The 26605-nt window shown below is 49.2% G+C and overlaps 1 protein-coding gene across 6 annotated transcripts in view; it reads right to left on the bottom strand.

Annotated features, from left to right (window-relative positions):
• The window catches only part of MYLK (myosin light chain kinase), a 270952-nt gene that overhangs the window by 20256 nt on the left and 224091 nt on the right, over nt 1–26605 (bottom strand). For all 6 annotated transcript variants that reach the window (XM_011950787.1, XM_011950783.1, XM_011950784.1 and 3 more), the window contains 6 exons: nt 25474–25776; nt 18051–18083; nt 17860–17953; nt 15812–16015; nt 8740–8957; nt 6537–6660 (listed from right to left, as the gene is read on the bottom strand). In XM_011950787.1, coding sequence (XP_011806177.1) covers nt 6537–6660; nt 8740–8957; nt 15812–16015; nt 17860–17953; nt 18051–18083; nt 25474–25776 — 976 coding nt within the window. The remainder of the gene's footprint in view (nt 1–6536; nt 6661–8739; nt 8958–15811; nt 16016–17859; nt 17954–18050; nt 18084–25473; nt 25777–26605) is intronic.

The following is a 26605-nucleotide window of genomic DNA, read 5'->3' as shown; positions in this document are numbered from 1 at the left end:
AGGAGTTCAAGGCTAGCCTGGCCAACACAGTGAAGCCCTGTCTCTACTAAAAATACAAAAATTAGCTGGGCGTGGTGGCGAGCACCTGTAATCCCAGCTACTCAGGAGGCTGAGGCAGGAGAATCGCTTGAACTCTGGAGGTGGAGGTTGCAGTGAGCCAAGACTGTGCCATTGCACTCCAGCCTGGGCAACAAGCAAAACTCAATCTCAAAAAAGAAAAAAAAAGAAAAAAAAAAGAGAGAGAGAGAGAGAGAGATGGGTCTGGGGCCCTCCTGCCATCAACCCATCAAGTTAGGGCTTTACCAATGTCTCTTCTCCCAAATGCTTATGAATCCATCATCATAAGCCAAGCACTGACAGCTTCAGGAGTAAGGCTTTGGTTGAGTTTGACAGAACAAAACCCACTTGAAATACTGGGAGAAAAAGCTTGCCATGGGAGGAAACCTCTAGTGAAAACTTTTGTAAAGAGAAGAAAGCTTTTACAATGTGAATTGTCTCATCCTAATCAATATATTTGTGTTTCTGAAAAATAGGTTTTTGTGGATGGGATATTTTTAAAGCAAGACCCTGATTTATGTTTTAAGAAGGCAAAGAGAATCATTCTCGGTCATGTCCCCATGAGGGAAGGGTGGGCATTTACCTGTCCCAGAGTCTGCACTGTTATCTGCTGCTCCTTTCCCCTCTCTGGGCCTCAGTTTCTCCTTTTATACATCAAGAGGACTAGGCTAGATTTCCTAGGGGCCTCCCAGCTCTCTCCGTCTCTGTGACCCTGACCCCCATGTGGCCCATGCAAGCCCCTTCAGGAAGCAGCCTGTCTCTTGCCTGTCAGCCACCTGCTGCTTCTTTACATTTTCCATTGGAAACAGAGAGCGGGGAAGTCCGGCAGTACTCCAAAAGATGGCAGGAAAAGCAAACAACCCTGCTGTGGAATGCAGAAAGTTCCCCTTCTGCAAACCTCCTTTCCTTATTAGGAACTGTAATCCTGCAAAGATAGGTCTTAATCTCTGCAACTCTGGGCACAGTCAGGGAGAGCCTCCTCGCCTCTGGCCTCTGGCGCTCCTCCTTCTTGGCAGCCTATTCATCTGAAATACTCTCCTCGCCCTGCCTGGCTCCTCGCCTGCCCAAGTTCCCCCAGCATGCTCCCTATTAAAGAGCACGTGTCTAGAATAAAAAATGGAATACATACACAGCGTGTTGACAAAGAGGGTGTTCGAATTTTCAGTAATGCTGTTGCTAGATGGTGGGGTTTTAGAGGATTTTTAAAAACCTTTTTGGGGAAGTTTTTCTTTATTGCTAAAATTTGCATAAGGATCATGTCTTTTAATTTTTTTTTTTTTTTTTTGAGATAGGGTCTTGCTCTGTTGCCCAGGTTGGAGTGCAGTAGTCATCTCAGCTCACTGCAACCTCTGCCTCCTGGGCTCATGTGATCCTTCCACCTCAGTCTCCCGAGTAGCTGGAACTGCAGGTGCGTGCCAACACACCTGGCTAATTTTTTGTATTTTGGTAGAGATGGGGTTTCACCATGTTGCCCAGGCTAGTCTCAAATTCCTGAGCTTAAGCAGTCCTCCTACTTCCGCCTCCCAAAGTGCTGGAATTACAGACATAAGCCACTGCGCCCAGCCTTGTCTTTATATTTAGAAAATAGTCATTATTATTATTTTTTATTTTTTTGAGACAGGGTCTCGCTCTGTCACCCAGGCTGGAATACAGTGGCATGATCATGGCTCACTGCAGGCTCAACCTCCCCAGGCTCAGGTGACCCTCCCACCTAAGCCACCTGAGTAGCAGGGACCACAGGTGCACGCCACCATGCCCAGCTACCTTATGTATTTCTTGCAGAGATGGGGTTTTGCCATGTTTCCCAGGCTGGTCTCAAACTCCTGAGCGCAGCCCATCCACTCACCTTGGCCTCCCAAATTGCTGGGAGTACAGGCATGAGCCCCTGCGCCCAGCTAGAAAACAGTCATTATTTGTTAAAAAAAATCAATCGGTCAATAAATAATGTTAGTATTAAAACACCTCTTTATCTCCCTGGTCTCCTCTAGTTTTTAACTAATCGACTGATCTGTTTTTCACAAAACTGTAATCAGTCTGGGCAAGTCCTTGGATGCTTTACTTTTTCTTCACTGGATGTAACAAGTACAGACAGACTCTACACATTGATTTTTAATGGTCAAATACTAGTCTTTGGTCATGAATGCAGGTCATTCTAATTTCTTAATTCTCAGCTCACTGCAAAAGAAATTCCCCCAGGGAATCTGATGTAGAGGCCTGTTTGGCTCTGGGGGCAGAAAGTTAGGAGAGCAGAGGGTGCAGAAATGCCTCTTGGACTACACTTTCTCTCTCTCTCTCTCTCTCTCTGTGTGTGTGTGTGTGTGTGTGTGTTTTAAGAAATGGGCTGGTCTTGAACTCCTGACCTCAAGTGATCCTCCCATGATAGCCTCCTGAGTAGCTGGGACCACAGGTGCACACTACTACACCTGGCTTCTGTGCTGTGTTTCAAGCAGCAGACAGATGCCCCGACTGTATCAGTGGCCAGCTAAGGGGACCACACATCTGCTGATGGAACTACTGACTGCTAGGAAGGGGTTAGTCTTTTATCCATATTAGCCATCTGCTACTCTGGTGGGAGAGCTGAGAGGGCTGAGCAGGTCCACAGGAAGAGCTGTGCATCATTTTGTGGACTGGCCGAGGAAGCAGCGACCTGGGGTTTAGTTCTGTTAGTAAAAGTTGAAGGTGGTGGCGGGGCTTGGGAAGGGAGCAGGGATCCTAGGGCTGGAATCAAAGCTCATTTCCAGGCTCAGCAGCAGAGAGGGCAGTGGCAGCCCCGGGTGGGGAAGGCAGAGGTTACTGGATCTGGCTGAGGAGCCCTGCAGCCAGACCCTGGTTTGAGGAGGCCCTGATGCCCCGGTACTGTGACCCCTCCTCAGCTGACTGGGCAGCTGTCACCAGAAGAGCTGACCTGCTTCCCTGCCACACACACCTCTCCTCCCTCTTGGCATCTCCCGACCACATACCAGGGTGGGGAGGGACAGCTGACAGCTGTCTGCACCATGGTGGGTGTTGGACAAACAAATAAGCATGAATGGGAAGGCTGTGCTGCTGGGCCTGGTCAGGAAGAGGCAGGAGGAGGAAGCAGAGCAGCCATTGCTGGTTCACTCTGGCTTGAGGGAGGCTGGAGAAGGCATTGTGAAGTAGGGTGAGGAAAGGGCACGGAAAAGAGCTGTTGTGGCCTCCCCACAGGCAGTAAGGAAGTACCAAGTCCAGGAAGTAGGGGAGGGAGACAGCAGTGGGAGGAGTGCTCTTAAACAGAGGCAGGCTTAGGATTTCTTCCATATGGAAGTGTGGCCTCCAGCTCTCTGGTACTCTCACTTCCTGCCAGACACCACATGGCTATTGCTAACTTCAGAAGGTCTCACACAACCTACTATCTCCCTTCAGGATCTGGGGTGAGAGTGTGGGGGCTCCACGACCCCATCTTCTCCTTCCCTATAGGGCCAGGAACTGCCCTGATGGCTGGGCTGGGTGTGAGAGAGTAAAGTCACATCATCCTATGGTGACACGCTCTGTTGCCTTCCCTTCCAACTCCCTGGCCTCTCCATCTCTCACTGGCCTCAGAAAGGAGAACAGGAGGGGCTCTCTGCTACAAAGGTGGAAGTTGCCCAGACAGGGACTGCCCCACAGATGACTGGGCTCCACAGAGAGGGACAGAGTGGGGCAGAAGATGCCATGAGGGCCACCAGAGAGCCTCTTTTGGGTGCTCCCAGCAGTGGTTCCAGAGTTCTGCATAGCAGGAGCTTAAAAGATACCACCTCCTTGGCGCGAACGTTTTTTTCCAGCACGAGTCTCTGCTGAGAGCCCTGACTTGGGAGGGGAACTCCCTGACTTCCATCCATGCTGAGAGAGTCAGCCTGGAAAAGCCCCAGAGGGCAGTGGCTCACAGTGGGGGTCCAGGAGCCAAGATGTGGCACAGGATTGATCCAGGCTGAGTCTGTGCCACCTGGCCTGGGTCCCTGCCACACACACCCCTCCTCCCTCCTGACACCCCCTGCCCAAGCACCTGCAGCATCAAAACTATCTTCTCCCCATTTCCAAAACTCTGCCCTAGTTCTTGGTCTTTGCTTTAAAAGTAATCTGGTAAACAAGGTAGCATAGTGCCCAAATTACTATGTTCCTCCACCTAAAAGAACTCTCATTTGACAATAAAGTGCCCTTATGACCCAGTTATTCTAGTTCTAGATTATACATCCAACAGAAATGTACAAATATGTTCACTGAAACACATGAACAGAATGCTTCCAATGGCCAAACTGGAACCCACTCAAAAGCCTATCAAAGCAGAACGGATAAATTAACTGGATTATATTCACACAATGGGATACTACGTAACACTGAGAATAAACAGTCTACAATGACGCATAGTACTATGAATGAATCTTACAAACGATGTCAAGCAAAAAAAGCCAGACACTTCTTTCTGTATTATTTCATTGACATTAGCCATGAGGGTAATGGTGACCTCTGGGGGTTGGTAACAGGGAGGGGCGCCAGAGGGCTGTGGGGGCCTGGCAGTGCTTGGTTTCTTGATCTGGGTAGAGGTTACACTGGTGAAAACTTAGTGGGCAGTCTAGTCACTGCTCTGTCACAGACCAATTGTCCTGGTTTGCCTGGGACTGTTCCCATGTTAGCATCAAAAGTCCTATATTCTGGCAAACTGAGACGGCTGGTCCCCGGCCCGACTGTGGGAAGTGGGCAGCCACATGGGCTTCCTTGGCCCCTGTCACCTCAACGCCACATGAAGATTGAATCCCTGCCATGACCCACTCTTGGGTTTGTTCTGAGGATCAAACAAGGTCCTATGTGAAAATCTGTAGCTGAAGAAGATCCTGATGCCACAGCAGTGGGAAAACTCACTAAAGAATCAAGAGTAAGGCAAGTCTCCATGACGGCTGGAGGGGGACCCTGCGACCAAGCCAGACCACAGGGCAGCTGGGGCTGAACAGAGAGAGCTGACCAAGGACTGCTTTTCAAGGGTCTGGTGTTTTTCCGGGGGCCAGAGGTTAGCACTGCCCAGGCCTGGGGCCACCCTCAAAGGGGCAGGCTGGCCCTGCCCCCTACCCTGCTATTCCTTACTTATCTAGGGAGCCAGGAGTCAAGCTCGGTCCAGCTGCTGTCTTCACTTGTCAGCGCCCCTTCTCTAGGAGGGGGCGGAGCAGGGAGACAGGCAAGGCAATGCACACCTGGCCCGGGGTTTTCTGCTGATCTGGGGGAGGCTGTGGTGGTGCGGCTAATTCCAGGCAGGAAAGGGGATAACTGGGCTACAATGCCTGTGGCGCAGGTTCCACTGAGGGGACTGTCCTAACAGGCCACAGTGAGTAAAGCTCCTGAGCACGTGAAAAAGTCACATTGCACAAAAGTCACCCCACTTCTGCTAAAGCTTTTGTAACACTGGCTTCTAAATCTGGCTGTGCATCAGAATCACCCAGAGCCTTTTCTCACATTGGGGTCTGAAGGCCCCAGCGGGCTAAGAAAGTATTCCTAGAGATCTTCCTAATTTTCTTTGAAAATGTTAGATTTTTCCTCTTGTTCTGACAGTAAAAACATTATCGAATGAAAGCATACACATCTGCATCTTTGGGGACACCATCCCATAACTGCATGTGGCCACACAGGTTCAGGAGCTGCCACACAAGTTCTGAGGCTGATGATGTCCGCACCCTGGGGCTTCAGGAACTAAAGCAGCCAGAGCCCACCGAGAGAGTGTTCTCCAGCCTTGTTACTCAGAGCGCAGTCATTGAACCAGCACAGTCGCAGACCTAGAGCCTGTTAGAAATGTGGCATCTCAGGTCACCCAGACCTGAACAAAAGTTCTGCAATGTAAGGAGCTGCCTAGGTGAGTCAGGCATGTTAATGTTTGTGAAGCACTGGCCTAGATGGCTGACCTCCCCTCTCCTACAGTATTGTTTATTGAAATGGCTTTGGATTTCCCACCTGATTTTTCAGTTCTAATTACTGTGTTACTGTCTTTTGTCTGTTCGTCCCATTGAAGGCTCGATCGTCAATAGTGTTTATTAATTCATCCATATACTGGACTCAGAGATGAGGCTGGTAGTTGGGGTCCCCATGCCATAAGGATGGAGTGCTATGCCCTGAAGACAATGAGGATGCCCAGAGATACGCCCCTGGCCTCCTGCCCTCCTTCTTTGTGTAGCCACACAAGTGAAGTTTTATTATTTGGTGCCAGCCACATTTCCCATCCTTCTGACCAAAGGCCACAGGCTGGCCAGCCTTGGGGACAGTGAGCTCCCAGAATGGGGATCTCGGCATGTGTCGTTACATGATGCTACAGAATATGCAGGCTGCTGACTTCCTGGGAGCCCAGGAGCAGGGTGGGCTGCCAGGGATGGGAGGGGAGCCTGCCACCCTCCTGACTCTGGGGCAGGCCCCCCATCATGACAATGGCAGGGCAGTCTGGGGACCCTCCTGTGGAAACCCCAGCCCCCACCCACCGGTCCACCAAGTGCCCCGAGACTCACAGGATGTAGCAGATGACCCCGATGCTCCACATGTCTGTGGCATAGCCGATGGGCTCATAGTTGATCACTTCAGGAGCCACAAACTCCGGGGTGCCAAAGAGGACCTTCAGAGACCCCGCATTCTCTGAAACCAGGATGGAGAGGGATAAATTGCCAGCACATCACGGAGCCCACTTGAGGCCAGCAGCTGCCCGAATCTGTGTGTTGACCCCAACTTGGGAGGGGCCAGACACAGGCTTCGGCACAGAGAACAGGCACAGAGACATCTGACCTCCTTGTTAAACAGGTGCATCAACACACCAGTGAAACCAACGAACCGCACACTCACCTGAAATGTCCTGTTCAGGTTGGGCAGGGGGAGAAGAGGCCATTAAAGCACCTGCCCCTGAATGGTCTTTTTGTGAGTCTGTCTCTCTCATGAGTTAGTTTCCCTAGGCAGGGACTGTGACTTATGCTGAATAATAATCTCTAGCACTCACTATGTCCTATGTACCCTGCTGGCAGCTTTACAAGGGTTCTCACCAACCCTAAGGGGTAGGTATAATGTCCATGCTGCTGAGGAAGTGAGTGAGGCCCAGGGAAGTGCAGTGATTTCCCCACCTGGTTAACAAGTGGTGGTCAGGACTCAAGCCCAGGTAGTCCGACTCCTGAGCCATGCTTACCACCGCTCCTCCCTCCTGCCTCTCCTACTCCTCACACAGCTTCATGGCTGTCCTCCAGGAGCTGCTGGGAGGGTAGCTGGGAGAGGCTTCAACCCCAGGGTGGTACCTCTTGGCCATAAAGGACCAGAGATGCCTGTTAATATGTGCAAAAGGCAGGTACCTATGGTCTCCCTTAACTTCGCAGAGCTCACAGCAAATGTTCTAAAACAAAGCACTTACCAGCCCTCAGATGTGAAAGTTCTGCTCCAATTCCTGCCTCTCAGCCCTTTCTGCTACATTTTAGCCTCTTCCCAGTTCTCTGGTCCTTGGTGGACATGGTGGTTCCCACAATATCCCTCACCAGTGGAACCTGGACCTTGTGTTCCCTGGGCTCTGACACTGCTGACTCCTGAGGACAGCGGCCTCTCTATTCATTTAATTTATTGGTGGTCACTGTTCAAAGGCAGGCCTTGTACACCAGTCACTGCCTCTACCCTGTCCCGTTGGCAGGAGTGAGCAGAGCAGGCACACACACCCAATGCCGAGGTGGGCTTTTCACCGGACTGCGCTGACTACCAGACCAGTCGTGGTCTATTGGAACCTCACCCCCCACCTTGACCCTTTCCTCTTTATGACCAGCACAGCCTCAGCCAGCACTGAGTGTCCTAGGAGACATTTATTGGGTGGCATTCATTTGGCCCCTCCTTTCTACTCCCTGCAGGGTGGTGAAATAAAGCCAGCTCACCCCAGCCCTAGGGCTGCTTGCTAGCAGGGCAGTGGCTGAGAAGGGAGGATGAAGCTGTTTCCTCAATCACTGGGACATCAAAGGGCTGCAGAGGCAGGCTGTATGCAGGCGGAATGTGAGCCAGGCAGGCACCTACCAAAATGCTTTCAGGGCTGGCCTTGAGACCCTGACCGCCTCCCCCGTGACCTCTCTCCTGGCTAACCTAAGAGTCAGAGGTGCTGCAGAGCATTCTCAGCAAGGTCTGGGGTCCTTGTTCCAACCCCAGCACATCCCCTGGCTCACAGTGGGACCTCCTGGGCAAAGCTATTGTGAACCCTTGTTTCCCAGTCTGCAAGATGGGGCTCATAAAATCTACCCTGCCCACCTCATGGTGAGAATCACAGGGATTATTTTTCATGTGAAAGTGCTCTAGAAACTGTACAGTATGATGCAGATGTACAGAGCCACCATCACCAAAATGACTTTTGCTGCTAATGGCACCAGAGTGAAAAACAAAAGGGGATAATCATCATCATATGCACACTAACACCTAAGCAGACTTACTATGTGCAAGGCACTCTTCCCATCCCTTTACCTGTATTAACACATCTGATACTCCTAACAAATCTGTGAGTTAGGCCCTACTATGATCCCACTTTTCTGATGGCGAATTGGAGGCTTACTGTCACATCCAGTATGTGGTAGGGGCAGGATTTGAACCTGAGAAGTCTTCACGGTCTCGGATTTAACCCCTATATTGTACATTTCCTCTCACACTTAGTGTGAGAGGAAACAGCCACTGCAATACACGCTGGTGTCCGTGGGAAATGAGCCTTACCCAGCCTCCTGGCCAGACCAAAGTCGATGAGCTTGATCCTGGTGCCCGTCTTGTTGACACACATGATGTTCTCCGGCTTGAGGTCCAGGTGCACGATGCCCTGCTTGTGGATGTACTCCACCCCCTCCGAGATCTGTCGCATGTACTTGATGCACTCGCGCTCCGTCAGCTCGAAGTCCTCGTCAATGATGCGCTCAAACAGCTCACCTCCTGACACGCTGCAGGAACACCAGGAACACGTGCACGGGGTGGTCAGGCCACAAGCTCATGGAGGCCAGGCTGGCAGGGAGTCTGGTCAGAGTAGGCTGGGGGTAGGAGAAACTGGCAGGAAAGCCCAGGCAATGGGGCTGATGGGCACTTCCTGAATCCCCCACCCTTCCAACATGGAAGAAGGGTCAGGGCCTCCTGGTTTCCCATCAGGGAACCCTGCCCTGCACCCTCTAAGCTACTGGAGACTCAGGGAACCATCTACGCTAGGCAGTTTCAGGGTTGGGTGTGAACAGAGAGATCCAGACATGATCTTCTTAACAAAAAGAGTGACCTCTGAACAGTCTCTTTCCCTCAAATGACCACACATGCCTAAGGGAACATTCTTGTGCCCTAGTGTGTCTTTTAGTCACAGGGAACTCAAGTTCAAAATACTCATAGTTACCACAAGCATTTGTTTTGCATAGCCAGGAACGGAAAAATACCTTCAATCTTCAATAATAAGCCTCAGCAAATTTTCTAAAATTAGTTGGCTATAACCCATTATACCTACAGCTGTGACAGATCTGCTTACCCTGGCTAGGTCTATAGTATTGGTTTACTCCCTGAAGTCATAATTAGCTGGTCTCCCCTGGACCTCTTCCTTGCCCCAGCTGTGTAATCCTTTCTACCGGGATAGGCTTTGGATCCTGGCTATGTCTAGTCAACTTGGCTTCTGCAGCCACAGGCATGCATCCTCTGCTAGGGACTGCCCTGGGGTCTCAGCCATCAGCATATCGCCCTTCAGTGCAAATGCACGGCCCGCCGCCTGAGTTGCACAAGTCCTCTCTGTTCCCCTGTCCTAGCCCTCTGACCCACCTTTCTTGGTCTCTGCTTAGCAAGTTTAAAGCATCTCTCTGGTAACTTATGCAGCACCCAGATATCAGTAAGCTCACTTTTTCTTTTTTTCTTTTTCAATTTTTTTTTTGTTTTTTGGTAGAGACAAGGAGTTCAAAGTTATGTTGACCTATGATCACACAACTGCACTCATGCCTGGGTGACAGAGTATGACCCGGTCTCAAAAGCGAAAGAAAGGAAAGGAAGGAGGAGAGAAGGGGAGCCCAGGCTGGTCTGGAACTCCTGGCCTCCAGAGATTATCCCACCTCAGCCTCCCAAAGTGCTGGGATTACAGGCATAAGCCATCATGTCTGGCTTATAACCAACCTTCTCTCCTTCCTTCCCTCCTTCCTTCCCTCCTTCCTTCCTTCCTTCCTTTCTTCTTTCCGTCCTTCCTGCCTGTCTGCCTGCCTTCCTCTGTTCCTCCCTCCTTCCCTTCCCTCCCTCCTTCCCTCCTTCCCCTCTCCCCTTCCCTTCCTTTCCTTTCCTTCGTTTTTGAGACAGGGTCTTGCTCTGTCACCCAGGCTTGAGTGCAGTTCTGTGATCATAGCTCAACATAACTTTGAACTCCCGGGATCAAGTCATCCTGTTGCCTCAGCCTCCCAAGTAGCTAGGACTACAGGTATGTGCCACCGCACTTGGCTTATTTTTTAAATGTTTTGTAGAAACAGGGTCTCGCTCTGTCACCCAGGCATAAGCTCATGTTTCTACAGTGGTCTGTAGGTCCACCAGTTGAACAAGGCTGGGTGGGTTCTGGGCCTGTCCTCTTGCAAGGGTATTTCCTCTCCTACAGAGAGTCCTCATGAAGAGGAAAGGAGCTGAGTTTGAATCCTGCTGCTGCCTTTTATGAGCTGTGTGACACTGGGCAAGTTGCTTAACCTTTCTGAGTCCCAGTTTCCTTATCTATCCCTGCCTCATAGTTCTTAGGAATGTAGGAGCCTTTGGAAAGTATCACGCCTAACACATAGAAGGTGCTCAACACTTCTTACTTATTGTCTGATAAGCTGCGGTGGGCTAGGTGGATCTTGTCACTGACCCCTGCAGGACAGAGACAGGGATGCACTGTGGGGCCCAGCATACCACAGCCTCTGCCACGTGACACACACACTCACTTCTGGAAGGGCTGAGCTGGAGAAGGTCAGTCTGTGCCAGTGACAGTTGGAGGGAGCTAGAACTGACACTTTAAAACCCATCTGAGAAGGAGGTCCGCAAATGGCCAGCAGGTGGTGCTCTTGTCCTCATGCCCTCCATTTCTATTGCTCTCTACCAGGGCTCCAAGTCAAACTCTCATCTACATTCTTAGGTCTCAGCCAGTTCTTAACATCTCGGTGCTTCATTTTCCTCATTTGTAAGATGCAGATTAAAAACAGCCCCACCTCACAGGGTGGCTCCAAACACTAAATGAGTCAACACAGGTAAAGTGCTTGGAAGTGTCTGGCACACAGTCAATGCTCAATATCGATGATCAATTTTCTATGTAAAGAATCACTTGGGGCTCTTATTAAAAATATAAATTCCCAAGCTCTTCCTCTGGAGATTTTGATTTAGAAAGTCTTAGGAGAGATCTAGGGATCTATATTTGTAATAATTACTCCAGGTCATCCTTATGATCAGACAAGTTTGAGAAATACTGGCTTACTCAACTACCACTCCTGGGAGGCCAGCTGAAATTCACACCCTCTGAAAAAGTCACTCCCCATTTCCTCACATGGAATGATCTTTCCCTCACTGGGCATCCATGGCCTTATGTCCACAGCCTTGTCTCTGCACTTTCCATGGCCTTATGTCCACGGCCTTGTCTCTGCACTTTCCATGGCCTTATGTCCACGGCCTTGTCTCTGCACCTTCCATGGCCTTATGTCCACAGCCTTGTCTCTGCACCTTCCATGGCCTTATGTCCACAGCCTTGTCTCTGCACTTTCCATGGCCTTATGTCCGTGGCCTTGTCTCTGCACTTTCTGTGTCAAGTTGGCTTTGCCTTGAAGTTCTGAACATGTCATAGGTGGCGGGCTCATCTCTAGACCCTTACTTGCCTCCAAATATATTTGGCACAGACGAGGTGCTCCAAAATGTTTACATTTAAATTTTAAATATTGTGAGAAAGCAAGCAACCATTGTTTTCAATGCCCTCGGGAACGTCTGAGGCAATGAGTGGTGGGAATCTGAGCCATGGAGATAATCCCTGCTACATTTCTGGAGGAAACCTATTCAATATAAATTCAAATAGGTTCAACCCTATTCAGACATAATATATTTTGAAAACTGTTCCTATGGTTCAACTTTCTAAGATGGAAGGGGTTAAACAGGCAGGATTAATGGTTCTGTGGGTTTCTTTTCAAATTACTCAATGCTATGGTTGGAAAATATTGGTTTGATAGACAGAAACTGCCACCCACAGAAATGGGATGCCAAGGGCCAAGATTAGGCTTAATAAATTAACGGTGAGTGAGCGAATGACTAAATAAATAAGTGATCCCTATCCTAAGGAATCAGATTCATCCCCCAAACCCTAGACCTTGGCTCATAGGAAGCAAGAAGGAATTGTGCTGTCAGGGGACTCGAGACCCTCTGCTCCTTGCCCCATGGCAGCCAGCTGGAATGTTCTTTGATAAATTTTGCTAATAGTAGCACAAACATGAGATGAGCCATGGATGACACAGCTTAAACTTCACATCGTCTTCAATGCTCAGGGTTCCGCCACCACCTGGAATGTCCCAAGCACTTCCAAAAGGACAAGCCCAAGTAGGTCAGGGGTCTGAAAGAATCGCTGTGTCAGACCAACTGCTATATGGTGGGGGCTCATCCAGTAATCAGAAGTCAGAAATCTGAAGACACATTCATTACTATTTCCCACTAGATCTGAGGCAACTGAACTTAAGGCTGGGACCCTGGAATATATTTCCATTTTTCTATCCCCAGGCATCATCCTTCTTTTAATCTCAGTTTCTCCATCCAACAAGGGTAGCACATTGCACTGGTGAAAATCATCCTTTCCCTTCTCAGTGGTCAAGTCTTAGAGTGTTTAAGCTGGAAGGGATGTATAGATGGAGTATGAACCTGTTTCCTTCTTCTTTGGTTGACTGAGTTCTTACCAAGTTCCTACTCTTGGCGACCTGGCCGTGGTCCCAAGTGCAGGCAAATCTTCTGGTATCTGGGCATGGAAGACCTGCTCCTGTCCACGGGGGAGGCATGGGGTAGAGGGATGAAAGCCAGACCAGCTGAAGTTTTCTTACATTTTCTCTTTGCTTTTTCCATCCAGCTTGCCAACTTCCAATTCCAAGCTAAGTATGGTATTCTGCCCACTGGTGCTGCTGCCCAGCCTTCCCCAGGCCCTGTGACTCCTGCACCCTCTCAAGAACCTGCTCAAGGTTTAACTAAAGATAGGACATTTCTCCACATGTCCTCACATGCCCATACTGCCTAGACTAAGCAACCTGTTCTAGAATAAATGGGAAAAGATGCAGCCCACGGGGCTATTGTGAGGGTATAAAGAATGAGGCCACAGACATGGGCTATGTATTTCCTGAAAATGGGCAGGAACGTTTGAATTTGGGGCTGAATGTAGATTTTAAGATATGAATGGAAATTCTTCACCACATCTTTTATGGTTCCACGAAATAGTAGAATTTTATAACCAAAAGGGGCGTCTTGAGATCGACTGTTCCAATCCAAGTACTTCTTTGTGCTGGTAGGATTTGACAATTGTAAAATCATGACTCAACAGTAGCAGAAACTGAAGCCAGGCTTCCTGAATACTAGGGAGGATTTGTTCCACAACACCTTGTTGGAAGTTAAATGCTCAAAAAGTACTTTTAAATGGAAAGAAACCAGGATACAAAAAAAGTCAATGTATCATACTACTAACAATAATTTCCCATTATAGAGTACTGTGCCCTATATGCATTATTGCATTGAATCCCACAGTGTTCCTGAAGGCAGGCATCATATCTACATTTATGGATAATACAACTAGGGATTGGTACAATAGAATAACTTACTCAAGGTCAAATAACAAGTTAGAAGTAGAGCAGGGATTTGAAGTAAGGTTCATCTGACTCAAGCCTACACTCGTAACTACTACTGCCTTTCCTAAGGAACACATACTGAAAGGAAATACTTGTGTGCCAGAATGTTAATGGCATGAGGGGAGAGAAAAGACTAATACTCCACTCATATCTACAGTTTGGGGATGTCTTACTGGCTTCAACTTTCCTGGAAAAGAATTCCAAGATGCTGATAGAGCCCCCACCAAAGGACAGAGACCCCCAAAGTTCAGGATGAGCATTTCAAGGATATTGAAAGCAATTTCAAAATATCTCTAAAGACTTCAAATGTGCATACCCTTTAATCCAGCTCTCCCTCACTTCTGGGAGTTTATCCTACAGATATTCACAGGCATGAGTGAAAAGATGTGGGTACAAGGTTACAAACAATGCTTGTTTGTAAAAGCAAAAGGCTGGAAATCGCCCAATCCCAATCTCTTATCAAAAGAAGGCTGCTGAAATAAATTGTGATTTTCTACACAACAAAACCCCACAGAGCTGTGAGAATGAGAAAGCTCACTCGGTAGTGAGATGGGACTAACTCCCATACTAATTCGCTGAAAAAGCAAAGTAGGCTGGGTGCGGTGGCTCACGCCTGTAATCCCAGCACTTTGGGAGGCTGAGGCAGATGGATCGTTTGAGCCCAAGAGTTCGAGACCAGCCTGGGCAACATGGTGAAACCCCATCTGTACAAAAATACAAAAATTAGTCGGGCAAGGTGGTGTGAGCCTGTGGTGAGGTGTGAGGATCGCTTGAACCTGGGAAGCGGAGGTTGTAATAAGCCGAGACGGCACCACTGCACTCCAGCCTCGGCGACAGAGTGAGACTCTGTCTCAAACAACAACAACAACAAACAAACCAAACCAAACTAAAAAAGCAAAGTATATGATAGTGAGTATAAGAAGTTACCTTTTGTGTTAAAAGGCAAGAAAATAAGAATATGTGTGTGTGTGTGTGTTTATACACCTATGTTTTCATAAAGAAACTTTGGAAGGATACAGATAAAAGCCAATAAAACTGTCCATTCATGTTGGTGATGGTGGTGGTGTTTAGGAAAGGATAAACAGGAATAATGGTGGAAATTAGACTTTTCACTGTGTATTTCCTAATATTTTTTGAGGTGATTGTAGCATATATTCTAAAAATTCAGATAAAAAAGGAAACTGTTAAGAATGCAGATGCTGTGGGGGATGCCTGGCTTGCTGATGCCAGTGTGCATGATTGACTGTGTGTGTGTGCATGTGTGTGTGTGTGTGTGTGTACACACATGCACCAGCAGCTCAGAGGTGAGGGAGGTGGAGGATTCAGGTGCAGAAGAAACAATGGATTCTGGGAAAGCCTTGGCTGGAGGTCATTTGATCCATCTCCCTGCCTTTGTACAACCCCACAGGGAAAGCACCACTCTTTAATGAGTGAGAAGTCAAAACAGTACCAACAAGAGTAGACCTGGGACATGTGGAAACATAGGAGGGGACTGAGGACCAGAGCAAGGCTTCCATCCTGGATTTTGAGCCCTGAGCCGGGGTGCCGCTTATCTTTCATGGGGAAGTCAGGAAGCCGCCCTGTCCCTCCCCTTTGATTCTAAACCACCTTCAGGTGAGAATGCCCCTGAATGAAACCAAGAAGCCTAGGGGTAGCTTTGCCCCTTTCATGGGGAGATGAGGGCGAGAAAGGTGCCAGGGTCCTCAAAGATCTACCGGTTTGTTTTGGAAATAAGCACAGGGCTGCAGCTGGGCTGGTGCTCAGAGGCTCAGGGCCAGCACTGTGCACAGACCTTCGGTTCTGTTTGGTCAGGCCTGGCTGTATGGCTGGTGAGCATCTTAAATATCACACTCCTATCTGCAGTGCTTTCCATCTCGGGGCAGAGGTAGCTGGGGTAGGGCAGTAGGGGAGACACATTTGGGGGTTCCCTGCAGTGTCCCGGCTGCTGGCAGTGAGCCACTCACATCTCCAGGACCATGACGATGTTGGCCTTTTCTTCGAAGGCATCTACACACTGGACGAGCTTGGGGTGGTGGAGGCAGTTCATGATGCTGATCTCCTGCCGGATATTCTCTTTCTCTTTGGCTGAATATGCCTTGAAGAATTTCCCTGCCCAGACTTTTCGAGTTTTCTTTTCTACAAGTCGAAAGACCTGTCCAAATTTCCCACTGCAAATGAAAGGAGGAAGACAGAAAAGCCACATTTAGCCAAGCTTTCCACTAACTTGGGGTTGGCAAATTATGGCCCATGGGACAGATCTGGTCCATCTCCTTTTATAAGTAAGGTGTTATTGGAGCACAGCCCTGCCTGGCTGTTTGCATGTTGTCTATGGCAGCTTTTGCACTACAGTGGCAGAGCTAAGTAGTTATGACAAAGACATATTTCCCATAAAATCTAAGACATAGGCCTTTATGAAAGGCCCAGACTCCTGCTCTAGAGCAATGAGGCACTTTGTTTTTTCTTATCTTTAAACATTTTTTTGTAGAAATGGGGTCTCACTATGTTGTCCAGGCTGGTCTTAAACTCCTGATCTCAAGCAACCCTCCCACCTCAGTCTCCCAAAGTGCTGAGATTACAAGCGTGAGCCACCACACCTAGCCTTTGAAGCACACTTCTAATGTTGACAAACCTACTGTCAACCTTGGCTGATGGCATCTCTTCTCCTGCCTGCGGTGGAACCCATGAAGATGGGTGGAGACAGCCCTTCCCAAATGCAGAGAATTACTGAGCGGTTGCCTTCCTTCCTTCCACTCCCTACCACTGATCCCCTGGTGATGGCCCAGGCAGGGTCCTGCTTCCCACTGCTGAGAGAGGGGAGAGTGGGGCTCCTCTGTGATGGCGCTGACTCCTTTCTGATACTGTTACCCGCTTTGCATCACTCCTTCATTTCCCAGAAACCGCTGGAAATACAAGTGGAGTCCAACTCCTTTCTCTCCCACCTCTTCTATTCCTCCAGGGACAGGGTTAGGGGCAGGTGAACAGCTTGGCTCAAGATTGGGGTCTGAGCCCACTCTATCCTCCACGCCCCAGGGAGAAGCCAGAGTAAGCAGTGCGACCAAGTTCATGAGGGAGCTGGATGACTGCTGCGCATTTAACGGAGCACTAATGCAGGCATTGCTTTACAGTGAGCACTGATCAGCCTCCACTGACTTCTTTTTTTTTTTGAGACAGAGTCTCACTCTGTCGCCCAGGCTGGAGTGCAGTGGCCGGATCTCAGCTCACTGCAAGCTCCACCTCCCAGGTTTACGTCATTCTCCTGCCTCAGCCTCCCAAGTAGCTGGGACTACAGGCGCCCGCCACCTCGCCCGGCTAGTTTTTTTGTATTTTTTTAGTAGAGACGGGGTTTCACTGGGTTAGCCAGGATGGTCTCGATCTGCTGACCTCGTGATCCGCCCGTCTCAGCCTCCCAAAGTGCTGGGATTACAGGCTTGAGCCACCGCGCCCGGCCTCTCCACTGACTTCCGTGGATCAAATGGAAGGGATACCAAAGATAAACTGATCCAGTCCTCTCATTTTATTTTATTTTTTAAATTATTTTATTTTATTTTTTTAAGTTCCGGGGTACATGTGTAGGATGTGTATGTCTGTTACACAGGTAAACGTGTGCCATGGTGGCTTGCTGCACCTAACACCCCACCACCTAGGTATTAGGCTGAGCACACATTAGCTCTTCTCCCTAACGTTCTGCTCCCCCCACCCCCCGCCCTCCCCCGACAGGCCCCAGTGAGTGCTGTTCCCCTCCCCGTGTCTCACTTTAGTCCTGGGCTCTGAACAGAGGCATGGAAAAGGAAGGACTTGCCCACAGCCTTTGCAGAGCTGGGACAGTGCAGGACCGCATGGGCAACTCTGCAGAGTCCTGGGTGAGTGATGCTTTCATGGGTCCTGCAGGACTCTCAGTCTGGGGAGGAGGCAGGGCCCAGGGAGCAACAGGAAACTGAGATACTGAATCTAACTGTGAGACCCGCACCACCCTCACCCTGGGAGCCCAGAGACAACTTCCCATTGCACTTACGATCCTAATCTCTCTTCGATGTCGTAGACGTCAGATACTTTTTGTTCAGTATTGATTGTCACCGTCCGATAATCAACCTCGGGCTCCTTCTCATCTGTGGGGCACGGGTCAGGGTTGATGTGAGCCTCAGATGCCCCCACTCAGCTCCCTCCACCCCAAGAGCCTGACCTAAGGACAGGGGCTGCACTCACCATCGTCTGAAACCTCCACTTCATCCTTTGGCTCTGGGGGGGCACAAGGAAGGACCGAGAAGACACAGGTGATTAGTACTGAAGGCTCACTGAGAGTAAGATGTGCTGGGGGCCTTGCCAGGCCTCAGCATCTCTAGGCAGAAGACTACCAGGCCCAGAGCTCTGGGCATCCCCTTGGGCTGGTCAGTCCACACAGCAAATACGGCCTGATGCAGAATGGCAGGTGTCAGCCTCCTCCCTCCACTCAGCTCCACTTCTCCACCAGGTCTCCCCTCCATCCCATCCTCTCTAGCCTCATGGTCCCCAGATATACCCTTCTCCACATCTCATCCAACCCTTCCTGACTTTCAGAACCCATACACAACTGTGACAGTCTCTTTCTCCCCTGGCTCAGAAGTCAGCAACTGCTAATTGCTTCTAGTGTCAAATCCATGTAGCCATTTGTTGGACATTGTTGATGGCATCCCAGCACTGGACCAAGCATCCTGAATATCAGTTATTGTGGGCATTCAAAACATTACACAGAAGGCATGGTCTCTCCTTTCTTGTAGCTTATAATTTAGTTCAAGAGGCAAAAACATGTATACTTGAAGTAACAATTTACAAAGTGTAGCATAATCACGCACATATCACCATGGTTCAAAGTGAATACACAACAGAGGAGGGTGACACAAAATGGGGCAATTGTAAGTGACAGCAATTATTCTTGGAAGAAATGCCTTTGAGATGTGTCTTAGAGGAAATGATGGAATACAACAAGGGGTGAGTAACGTCACACAAATGAAACCAACAGGTATTTGTGAGGCAGGTGGGGAGGGACACAGTCATGCCAGCTGCTCCCATGGCTGTGTCAGGAGGGAAGAGGGGTCTGGGGAACAGGAGGGGGTCCCCGGAACAGGGGGGCGTCCAGCAGAGCATACCCACTTCAGAGCTCCAGGCCTTCCTTTGCCTTGATACAGGTTTGTTTGTTGACAATCGAGCCACCTGACCTTGGCTGACTGCCTTTCCCTTCCTGGGACTTGGTTTCCCCATCTGTAAGAGGAAGGGTTGCACCTGATGTCTCTGGCCCTGGCTAGCTCTGGATATCATGCTTCGTCTTGTGCTGTGTGCTCCTCAGCCATCATCTGGGTTGTGTCCCGGCTGACAGCTGGACAATGAATGGAAGGTTTCCCGAGGAAGCAAAACAAAGAGGAGAGAAAGCATAGAGGGAGGAAAAGGATTTTAAAAGTGTGAGTGTGTGTGAGAGAGAGATAGTGTGTAAGGGTGGGCATACGAGTGTGAGTGTGGGTGTGCCTGTGTGAGTGTGTGAGTGTGAATGGGAGTGTGTGTTTAGAGTTCTTAAAATGCTGCTGACAAAGCTTAGTCTTTTTTAAAAACTAAAACTAAACATGAATGGGGTTGGGAAGTATGTTATAATCACAGAAAGGAAATTGCCATGGAAAAATAAAAAAGGATGAGATAGACAGGGATACGCAGATAGAGTCCAGCTGAAGGATCAGAGGTGGGTTTCACAGTTACTGTCCTGTGCCACATTTTCCCAGCGTGGCATGGAGACCAGTGTATTCCGAGCAGCAGAGAGGGAAAGGAGAGGGCAGCTTTCCTGGCCTGGTGTCAGGAGGAGCAGTCTTGCCAATGGCCCAGCAGGAGGGGACTTTCCCTGCTTGCCTTGAAGGGAGTATCCAGTCCTAGAGTTGGCCCCTGCCTGTCACTGTGAGTCCAGGTAGACAATCACAGGGCTAGCCTCTGGCCTCACTCATGAGCCCACATCCATGCCTCACCTTCGCCTCTCACCCCAGAGGTCTGCGGCAGGTCTGATTCTCCTGCTAATGCTCTGGGGGAAGGACCTAGATCATTCTCAAGGAATTCCAGCCCCTCTTTCTAGTGCCCTGTGTTCCTTTATGCTGCAGGAAACTCGGATCAAGACTCTGGACTAAGCCAGGAGCAATGGCAAGTGCCTGTAGTCCCAGCTATTTGGGAGGCTGAGGCAGGAGGAATGCTTGAGCCTAGGAGTTCAAGTCCAGCCTGTGCAATAGAGTGAGACCTGATCTCTTAAAAAAAGATAAAGGTTCCAGGCTGCTACGTCCCCTTCTGCTTTTCACTTCTTGTCCTGCCTCTCTTCTATTTGAGGGGCAAAATGACCACAAGGGGAGGATGAGAGAGAAGTAGAAGAAAGACCACAGTTCAACTAGTGGAGCTCTTGGTGCATAAAGCGTTGTTGAGAAAGGTGAACTGGCTTCCGTCTTTCCACTAGGGAAGGAGCTAAAATTGCAGCAGAAGGGTCTTCCACTGAACTTAAAAAAAAAAAAAAATCTGCTCAGAATGAGCTATGAAATCCATGAGCTAAGGGGAAGGCTATTTGGAGGATGGTTCTGAGATATTTCTGCAAACAGATGAGAGTCTCGTTACCCTGGAGTGTTTGGGAGAGGATCAGCTGAGTGCTCAGGACCCTCACACGGCACAAGTCCAGTCAGTCCCCCGGACAGAGAATTGTCCCTTCCTGCAGCCAAGGACTGTTGCACACCCAGAGAACACTAGAGGGCACCCAAGCCCCGGAGACGCCTCTGAGGCCAGGGCGTAGCTGCAGCCTGGGATAGGAGCGGTACAGACTTTATATATTGAACTGTCCTGGGGGTTGCAAGGAGGCCCCAGTTCTGCAAGAAGCCTCAGTCACAGTAGCTGTTTTGCTAACAATTATACAGACTAGAACAAATTGGGGTTAGGAGCAGGGATGGAGTGGATTTGAGTGACAGCAGGATTCGAGGGGGAGTACAGTTCAAGACCTGGCTGGGCTGGGAGGGGGCGGGGCTGTGGTAAGGTTCTGGCTCTGTGCACTTGGGTTTGGGAGTGCAGTGTCAATTCAGGAACCCTAGTCTTAGGAGTGGCTCCAGTATAGAGAAGCCACTGGAGCTCCATGGGGAACCCACGCTTTGTCCCCCACTGTATCCCCAGTGCCTATGGCAGTGCCTAGAACACATGGTGAATGAATGTGAGGTGAGGCCTAGGGTACAAACAGGGATGCAAATGAGGCAAGAGGATGAAGTAGAAGAGTGAGAGGCAGGAGTGGCGGTGGCTGTGGTGGTAGTGGTGAAGGTCAGAGCCAACATTAGCTGGGCTTCATGGAGTGTGGGTTAATCAGCACTGCCTTTTCAATATGATCCCACCCCCATTGCTCCACAGAAATGACCTGCAGTGACCTCTCACTCAATCCCACCTCTCTGCCAACACACACACATATGCCTGTGCGTGAACACACACGCCACTTCCCTAAGGGCCATTTCCCTCTTCAGCAGAGGGATGGCCTATGAAGCTTTATAACTAACAAGCATCTGAGCAGACCACAGAGAACTTTTACCTGGAATCCCCCCAGCCAGAGTCCTCTGCCCTGAGGCCTAACACTTGCCAACTGTTCTGCCGTCTTCCTCCTCCCCCTTGGTAATCCAGCCAGCCTCAGGTGGGGAGTAGCTTCCTGTCCAGAAGCCCTGGGTGAACTGGACCCCTCCTCTGGATTTCAAGTGATTTCAACATTGCCCTTTGTCCTATTCCCAGCTGGGAGGGGTGGCAGCAGGGGAGGGGAGTCTGAGGGCCCAGAGAGGGTTCAGTGGGCTGATGGCAGGGAACAAGGGAGAGGCCATTTGCCCCAGACAGGTAGTCCCAGCTCTTCCTCCCGGCAGAGTCTCCCCACAACCCTGGGAGCAGCTGTCCTGGACCCCTGGGGGCCACACCTCGCAGCTCCCATGGCCTCTGGTCCTGCTGCCTGGGGTTAGCCAGGGATTCTCCAGCCTCTCCTTCTTTACACCACAGCACAGACCGCAACCATTTCCTTTCCAGCCAATGAACATCTTCACACTGCAATCTTATTCCTTTTCCTGTCACTTTTCCAAGTAACATCCTAACAACACAGACTGGAACTTGATTGCCCCCCTGGGACCCACACTCTATGCAGCCCCCACTCTGCTCATTTCAGAGGAATGTTGTGTGTGTGTGTGGGGGGGGGGGTGTAAGAAGACAGCGATGGCAGTTTTGTTACTTGGTGTCCCCCAACAGACATTTGGGAGTGGCTAGTGGTTGGGATCCCTACGAAAGCTATCCCAGGAGCAGGCACCACACCTCTGTGACTTGCGCCATAGCTCTCAAGGAGACCTGCTTTACACATATTGACAGGGCTCAGCGGGTAAAGGCCACCCAACACACAGCTGCTCGCATAAAATTGTAAAGTTGGTATGTTTTCCATTGGTACCCTAACTTTCTTTCTTTCTGGAGCCCTTGTTTAATTGAAAGTAAAGTTTTAATACCTGTTTTGTACCTAATTTCAAATTTTTTTCAAAAGTAAAGAGGGTCATTGAATCAGATGACAGTTTCCATACTCGCGACGGCTCTAGCTCCCTGGTAATGCCAGGCCTGCTCGCTTCTCGCTTTCTGGGCTTTGCTCAGGTTCACTATTTGCCTCACTTGATTTCTAATTCCTTGTAGTTAGAAGGAGTCAAATACATTCTCACCTAGAGATCAGTTTTGGTTTTCAAGTGACACTCTGCATGTGGAGCTCAGTCTCCTTCGATACTTGAGTCTTCTACCATCTGCCTTACAACTCTACATTATGCTATCTCCAAGAGCTCTCTTCCTTTGATATCCCTCCACCTTCTCCTCACCCCCAACCTTTTCTTATCCTATATTTTTTTTTTTTTTTTTTTTTTTGAGGCGGAGTCTCGCTCTGTCGCCCGGACTGGAGTGCAGTGGCCGGATCTCAGCTCACTGCAAGCTCCGCCTCCCGGGTTTACACCATTCTCCTGCCTCAGCCTCCGGAGTAGCTGGGACTACAGGCGCCCGCCACCTCGCCCGGCTAGTTTTTTTGTATTTTTAGTAGAGACGGGGTTTCACCATGTTAACCAGGATGGTCTCGATCTCCTGACCTTGTGATCCGCCCGTCTCGGCCTCCCAAAGTGCTGGGATTACAGGCTTGAGCCACCGCGCCCGGCCATCCTATATTATTTAATTCATTTTTCTTTCTTTTTTTGAGATGGAGTCTCACTGTGTCACCCAGGCTGGAGTTCAGTGGTGCAATCTCAGCTTACTACAACCTCTGCCTGCTGGGTTCAAGTGATCCTCCTGCCTCAACCTCCTGAGTAGCTGCGACCACAGGCATATGCCACCATGCCCAGCTAATTTTTTGTACTTTTAGTAGAGATGGTGTTTTGCCATGTTGCCCAGGCTACTCTTGAACTCCTGAGCTCGGGCGATCCACTCGCCTCAACCTCCCAAAGTACTGGGATTACAGGTGTAAGCCACCACACCCGGCCTCTTATCCTAAATTTACAATGTCCTTTTCTTGTTCTTCACACAAAACTTCTTGAACTAATATTCCATGCTTCTGGCCTCTCTTTCTTCCATTTATTCCTTAACCAGGGCAACCATCTTTTCACTCAGTGGAAACTCTACAGACTGATCACAAATATCACTATCAACCAAAGGACTAGAGCTGAAGACCCTCTGAGTCCTCATCTCCTTCATCTTTATTTAGCATTAGATGCAGTTTATGAAGCCCTCTTTGCAACTTCTCCCTCCCCAGTTTCTTTGAGACTCCAGCCTCCTCTTGGTTCTCTCCCCTCCCAGTCCTTTCTCCTGGTACTGCAAGCTCTTTCCTCATGGTATTGGTATTGACTTTATCTACCACACTCTCTGTAACCTTATTAATGCCCATGGTTTCAATTATTAATTAACTAGTAAAGACTTCCAAGCCTGCAGCACTAGCTTAAACCTTTCTCCCGGGCTCTAGACCCAACAGTCTGAGGATACCTTCCCTTGGCTATCCCTCAGATGCCTCAACTCAGCAGGGCTGAGACCACAGCTCCCCTCTCCTCCCAGACTCCCTGTTACGTAACCTCCAAGTCACTCAAGCCAGGAACCTGGAAGGCAGCCTGACCTCTTCCCTCAGTCTAACCAAAGGAACACAAGCTTCAGGCCAGACAGCTCTGAGCTCAAGCATCAGCTCACCAATTATAAGCTCTGTGACTTTGGGCAAGTGGCTTCTCCCCTCTGAATCTCATTTCCCCTATCTGTAAAATGAGGGTAATAACAGTATCTGCTTTGTTGGGTTATTGAGATTGGATAAAACGATGCATATAAAGTGATTAACACATCGTAAGCTTAGAGTAGGTGCTCAATACATGTTAGCCATGGTGAATTATAACAATAAACCTCTAGCTGGCTCTTGAATTTGTGTTCAGTTACCCCAGCCAGGAACTGTAAGTCATCTTAGAATCTTCCAGTTCTCTTCCTCAACTCTCTATGCAAAAAGTCCTCAAGTATGCTCAATTCTACCTCCCGAGGCTTGAAGTTCATGTCCTTTTCATCCCTCTCCTGGACTGTCATCCCAGAGGCCCATCTGGTATGGCTGACTGCAGTCTCATCTCCTCTGACCTACCCGCCACTCCAGTGCTTCTCGAACGTTCGTGTGCCTCTGAATCCCCTAAGGAGCGGATCATTTTCAGTCAAGGCCCAGAAGGGCCTGGGGGAGTCTGCTTGCTAAGAAGCTTCCAGGATGCCAAGGCTGCTGCTCCACAACTGCACTGTGAACAGCAAAGCCCTGCTCTTTCCCTAGTTCTCCAAAAACCAGATCTAATCTTCCTGATCCCCTGCCTGAGAATCTTTGATGAACTGCACAACTTCACCTAAAATGCCCTTTTAGTCTTAAACTTCCTCCTGTTCTATCTCACACAACATATGCCTTGGCCACACAAGAGCATCTGAAAATGCCACACACTGCCATTGCTTTGTAACCTTTGCTCATGCTGTTTCCTCTTGTAGAGTGCCTTTCCTCATATTCTGTGCCTTTTAGAATCCTATCCCACTTTCCAAGACTTAGATTAAGTGTTACTTTCTCCAGAAAGCCTTCCTTGGTCTCCAGGGAAAAATGCTCCATGCATTCTGCTATGTCCTCTTGGCTCTTTGTGTACCCAGCTATAATAGCATGCATCCCTTCTCATTATCGTTAGCCACACACACCTCTGTTCCCCTAGATTTTAAGCTCCATGTCTTATCTTTGTGTCCTAAGAATCTGACACCAAGTAGACACTCAACTATGGATATAAGAGGAGGAGAGAAGGTATGGAAGGTGGAAGAGGAACATGAGGCCTACTTGAACTCCTGGTGTGCCCCTGAGTGGCAGCATGCCACTGGTGACACCATCACCCGCTGGTGGCAGCATGCCACAATTGCTGGTTCAATGTTTTTTGAAATGTCCTAAGTATTAATACTTTTAAAGAAAGGCTCAACATCACTGTCTTGGAAACCAAGACCCCAAAAGACCCTGCCAATCATCATTAATGTTTCCTCAGTTCCTCTTCACCCCTTTCAGTACAGTCTTTACATATACAAGATCAGTCATACATATTTATTTCAAGCCACTGATGAAGTGAAGGCAGCCTACCTTCAGGTTTCTCTCCTACCGTTGTGAGTTCAGACTCCTGGCTTGGCTCACTGGTTCCATACACGTTGATTGCACGTACACGGAACTTATACTCGTGGTCAGGCAGCAGGTCCTGGACGTTGAAAGAGGTGCTGCGGCATGTGGCTAGTTCCTTCCACGTCTTGTTGGCTGAGTCCCAGATCTCGATGCTGTAGGACTGTACAGCACTGCCCCCATCGTACGAGGAGCCGTACCAGGACAGGGTCAGTGAGGAGCTCCGAATGTCAGAGGCACAAGGTGTGCCAGCTGGGGGGTCTGGCTTATCTGGGGATAGAGAAGCACAACATCACCCACACTTTCCAGAACTGCAGGCAAAGGAAGTTTTTGAATTACCTGTGTCATTGGGGAAAGGCAGCCTAGAGAACCCACACTGAAGTCCCTGGTCCTGCGTCTCTTTCCCTCATCTGCATATCACAGTTAGAGCTATGTACAAATCCACCTGTACGGAAAGCCCCATGTATAACTATTTGCTCCAAAAAAAGCGCCCCCTCCTTTTTATTGCTAGTTTTCCAGTCTACATGCAAGTCACGATTTCCTGTACTTTGCCCAAGTCATAAACATATTTGTCAGAGTAAACAGATCTAGGAAGCTGCCAAGAAGGCGTGGACTATTTCCCATCGAAAACATGTTTTGAGAGAGAGACAGTTCAGCATGAGTGTGTGTGTCTGTCCTTCGGGCCCTTGGCCAATGACCTGTGACATAACTAGGGGTCTGCCTCCACTTTCTCTGGGTCTTGAGAAATGCCTGCCCCAGCAAGGGACGGTATAGCACAATGTTTCTGTTCTGAAGTCAGACAGATTCAGGTTTGAACACGGATCTGTCCCCACACAGTAGCTGTGAATTGCCCTGTGCCTCAGTTTCCTCATCTGTAAAATGTGAATAACAGCACTTGCATCACAGGTGGTTGTGAGAAAATCTTAGAAGAGTGGCTGGCTTGACTAGTCATTACTGTCAAGATTATTGTAGGAGTTTATTTCTAACTTTATATACTCAAAAATTACTCCTACCCTACCTCTTTTATTCTCAGAGGGCTGTTGAGATATAAATAATTTCAAAAGCAAACCACAATAGCAAATCACAGCCATCCCTGACT

The sequence above is a fragment of the Colobus angolensis genome, unplaced genomic scaffold (genome assembly GCF_000951035.1).
Source record: "Colobus angolensis palliatus isolate OR3802 unplaced genomic scaffold, Cang.pa_1.0 Scaffold31, whole genome shotgun sequence".
Classification (NCBI taxonomy): Eukaryota; Metazoa; Chordata; class Mammalia; order Primates; family Cercopithecidae; genus Colobus; species Colobus angolensis.
Note: the sequence above shows the minus strand (reverse complement) of the source record. Positions and strands in the feature narration are given on the sequence as shown.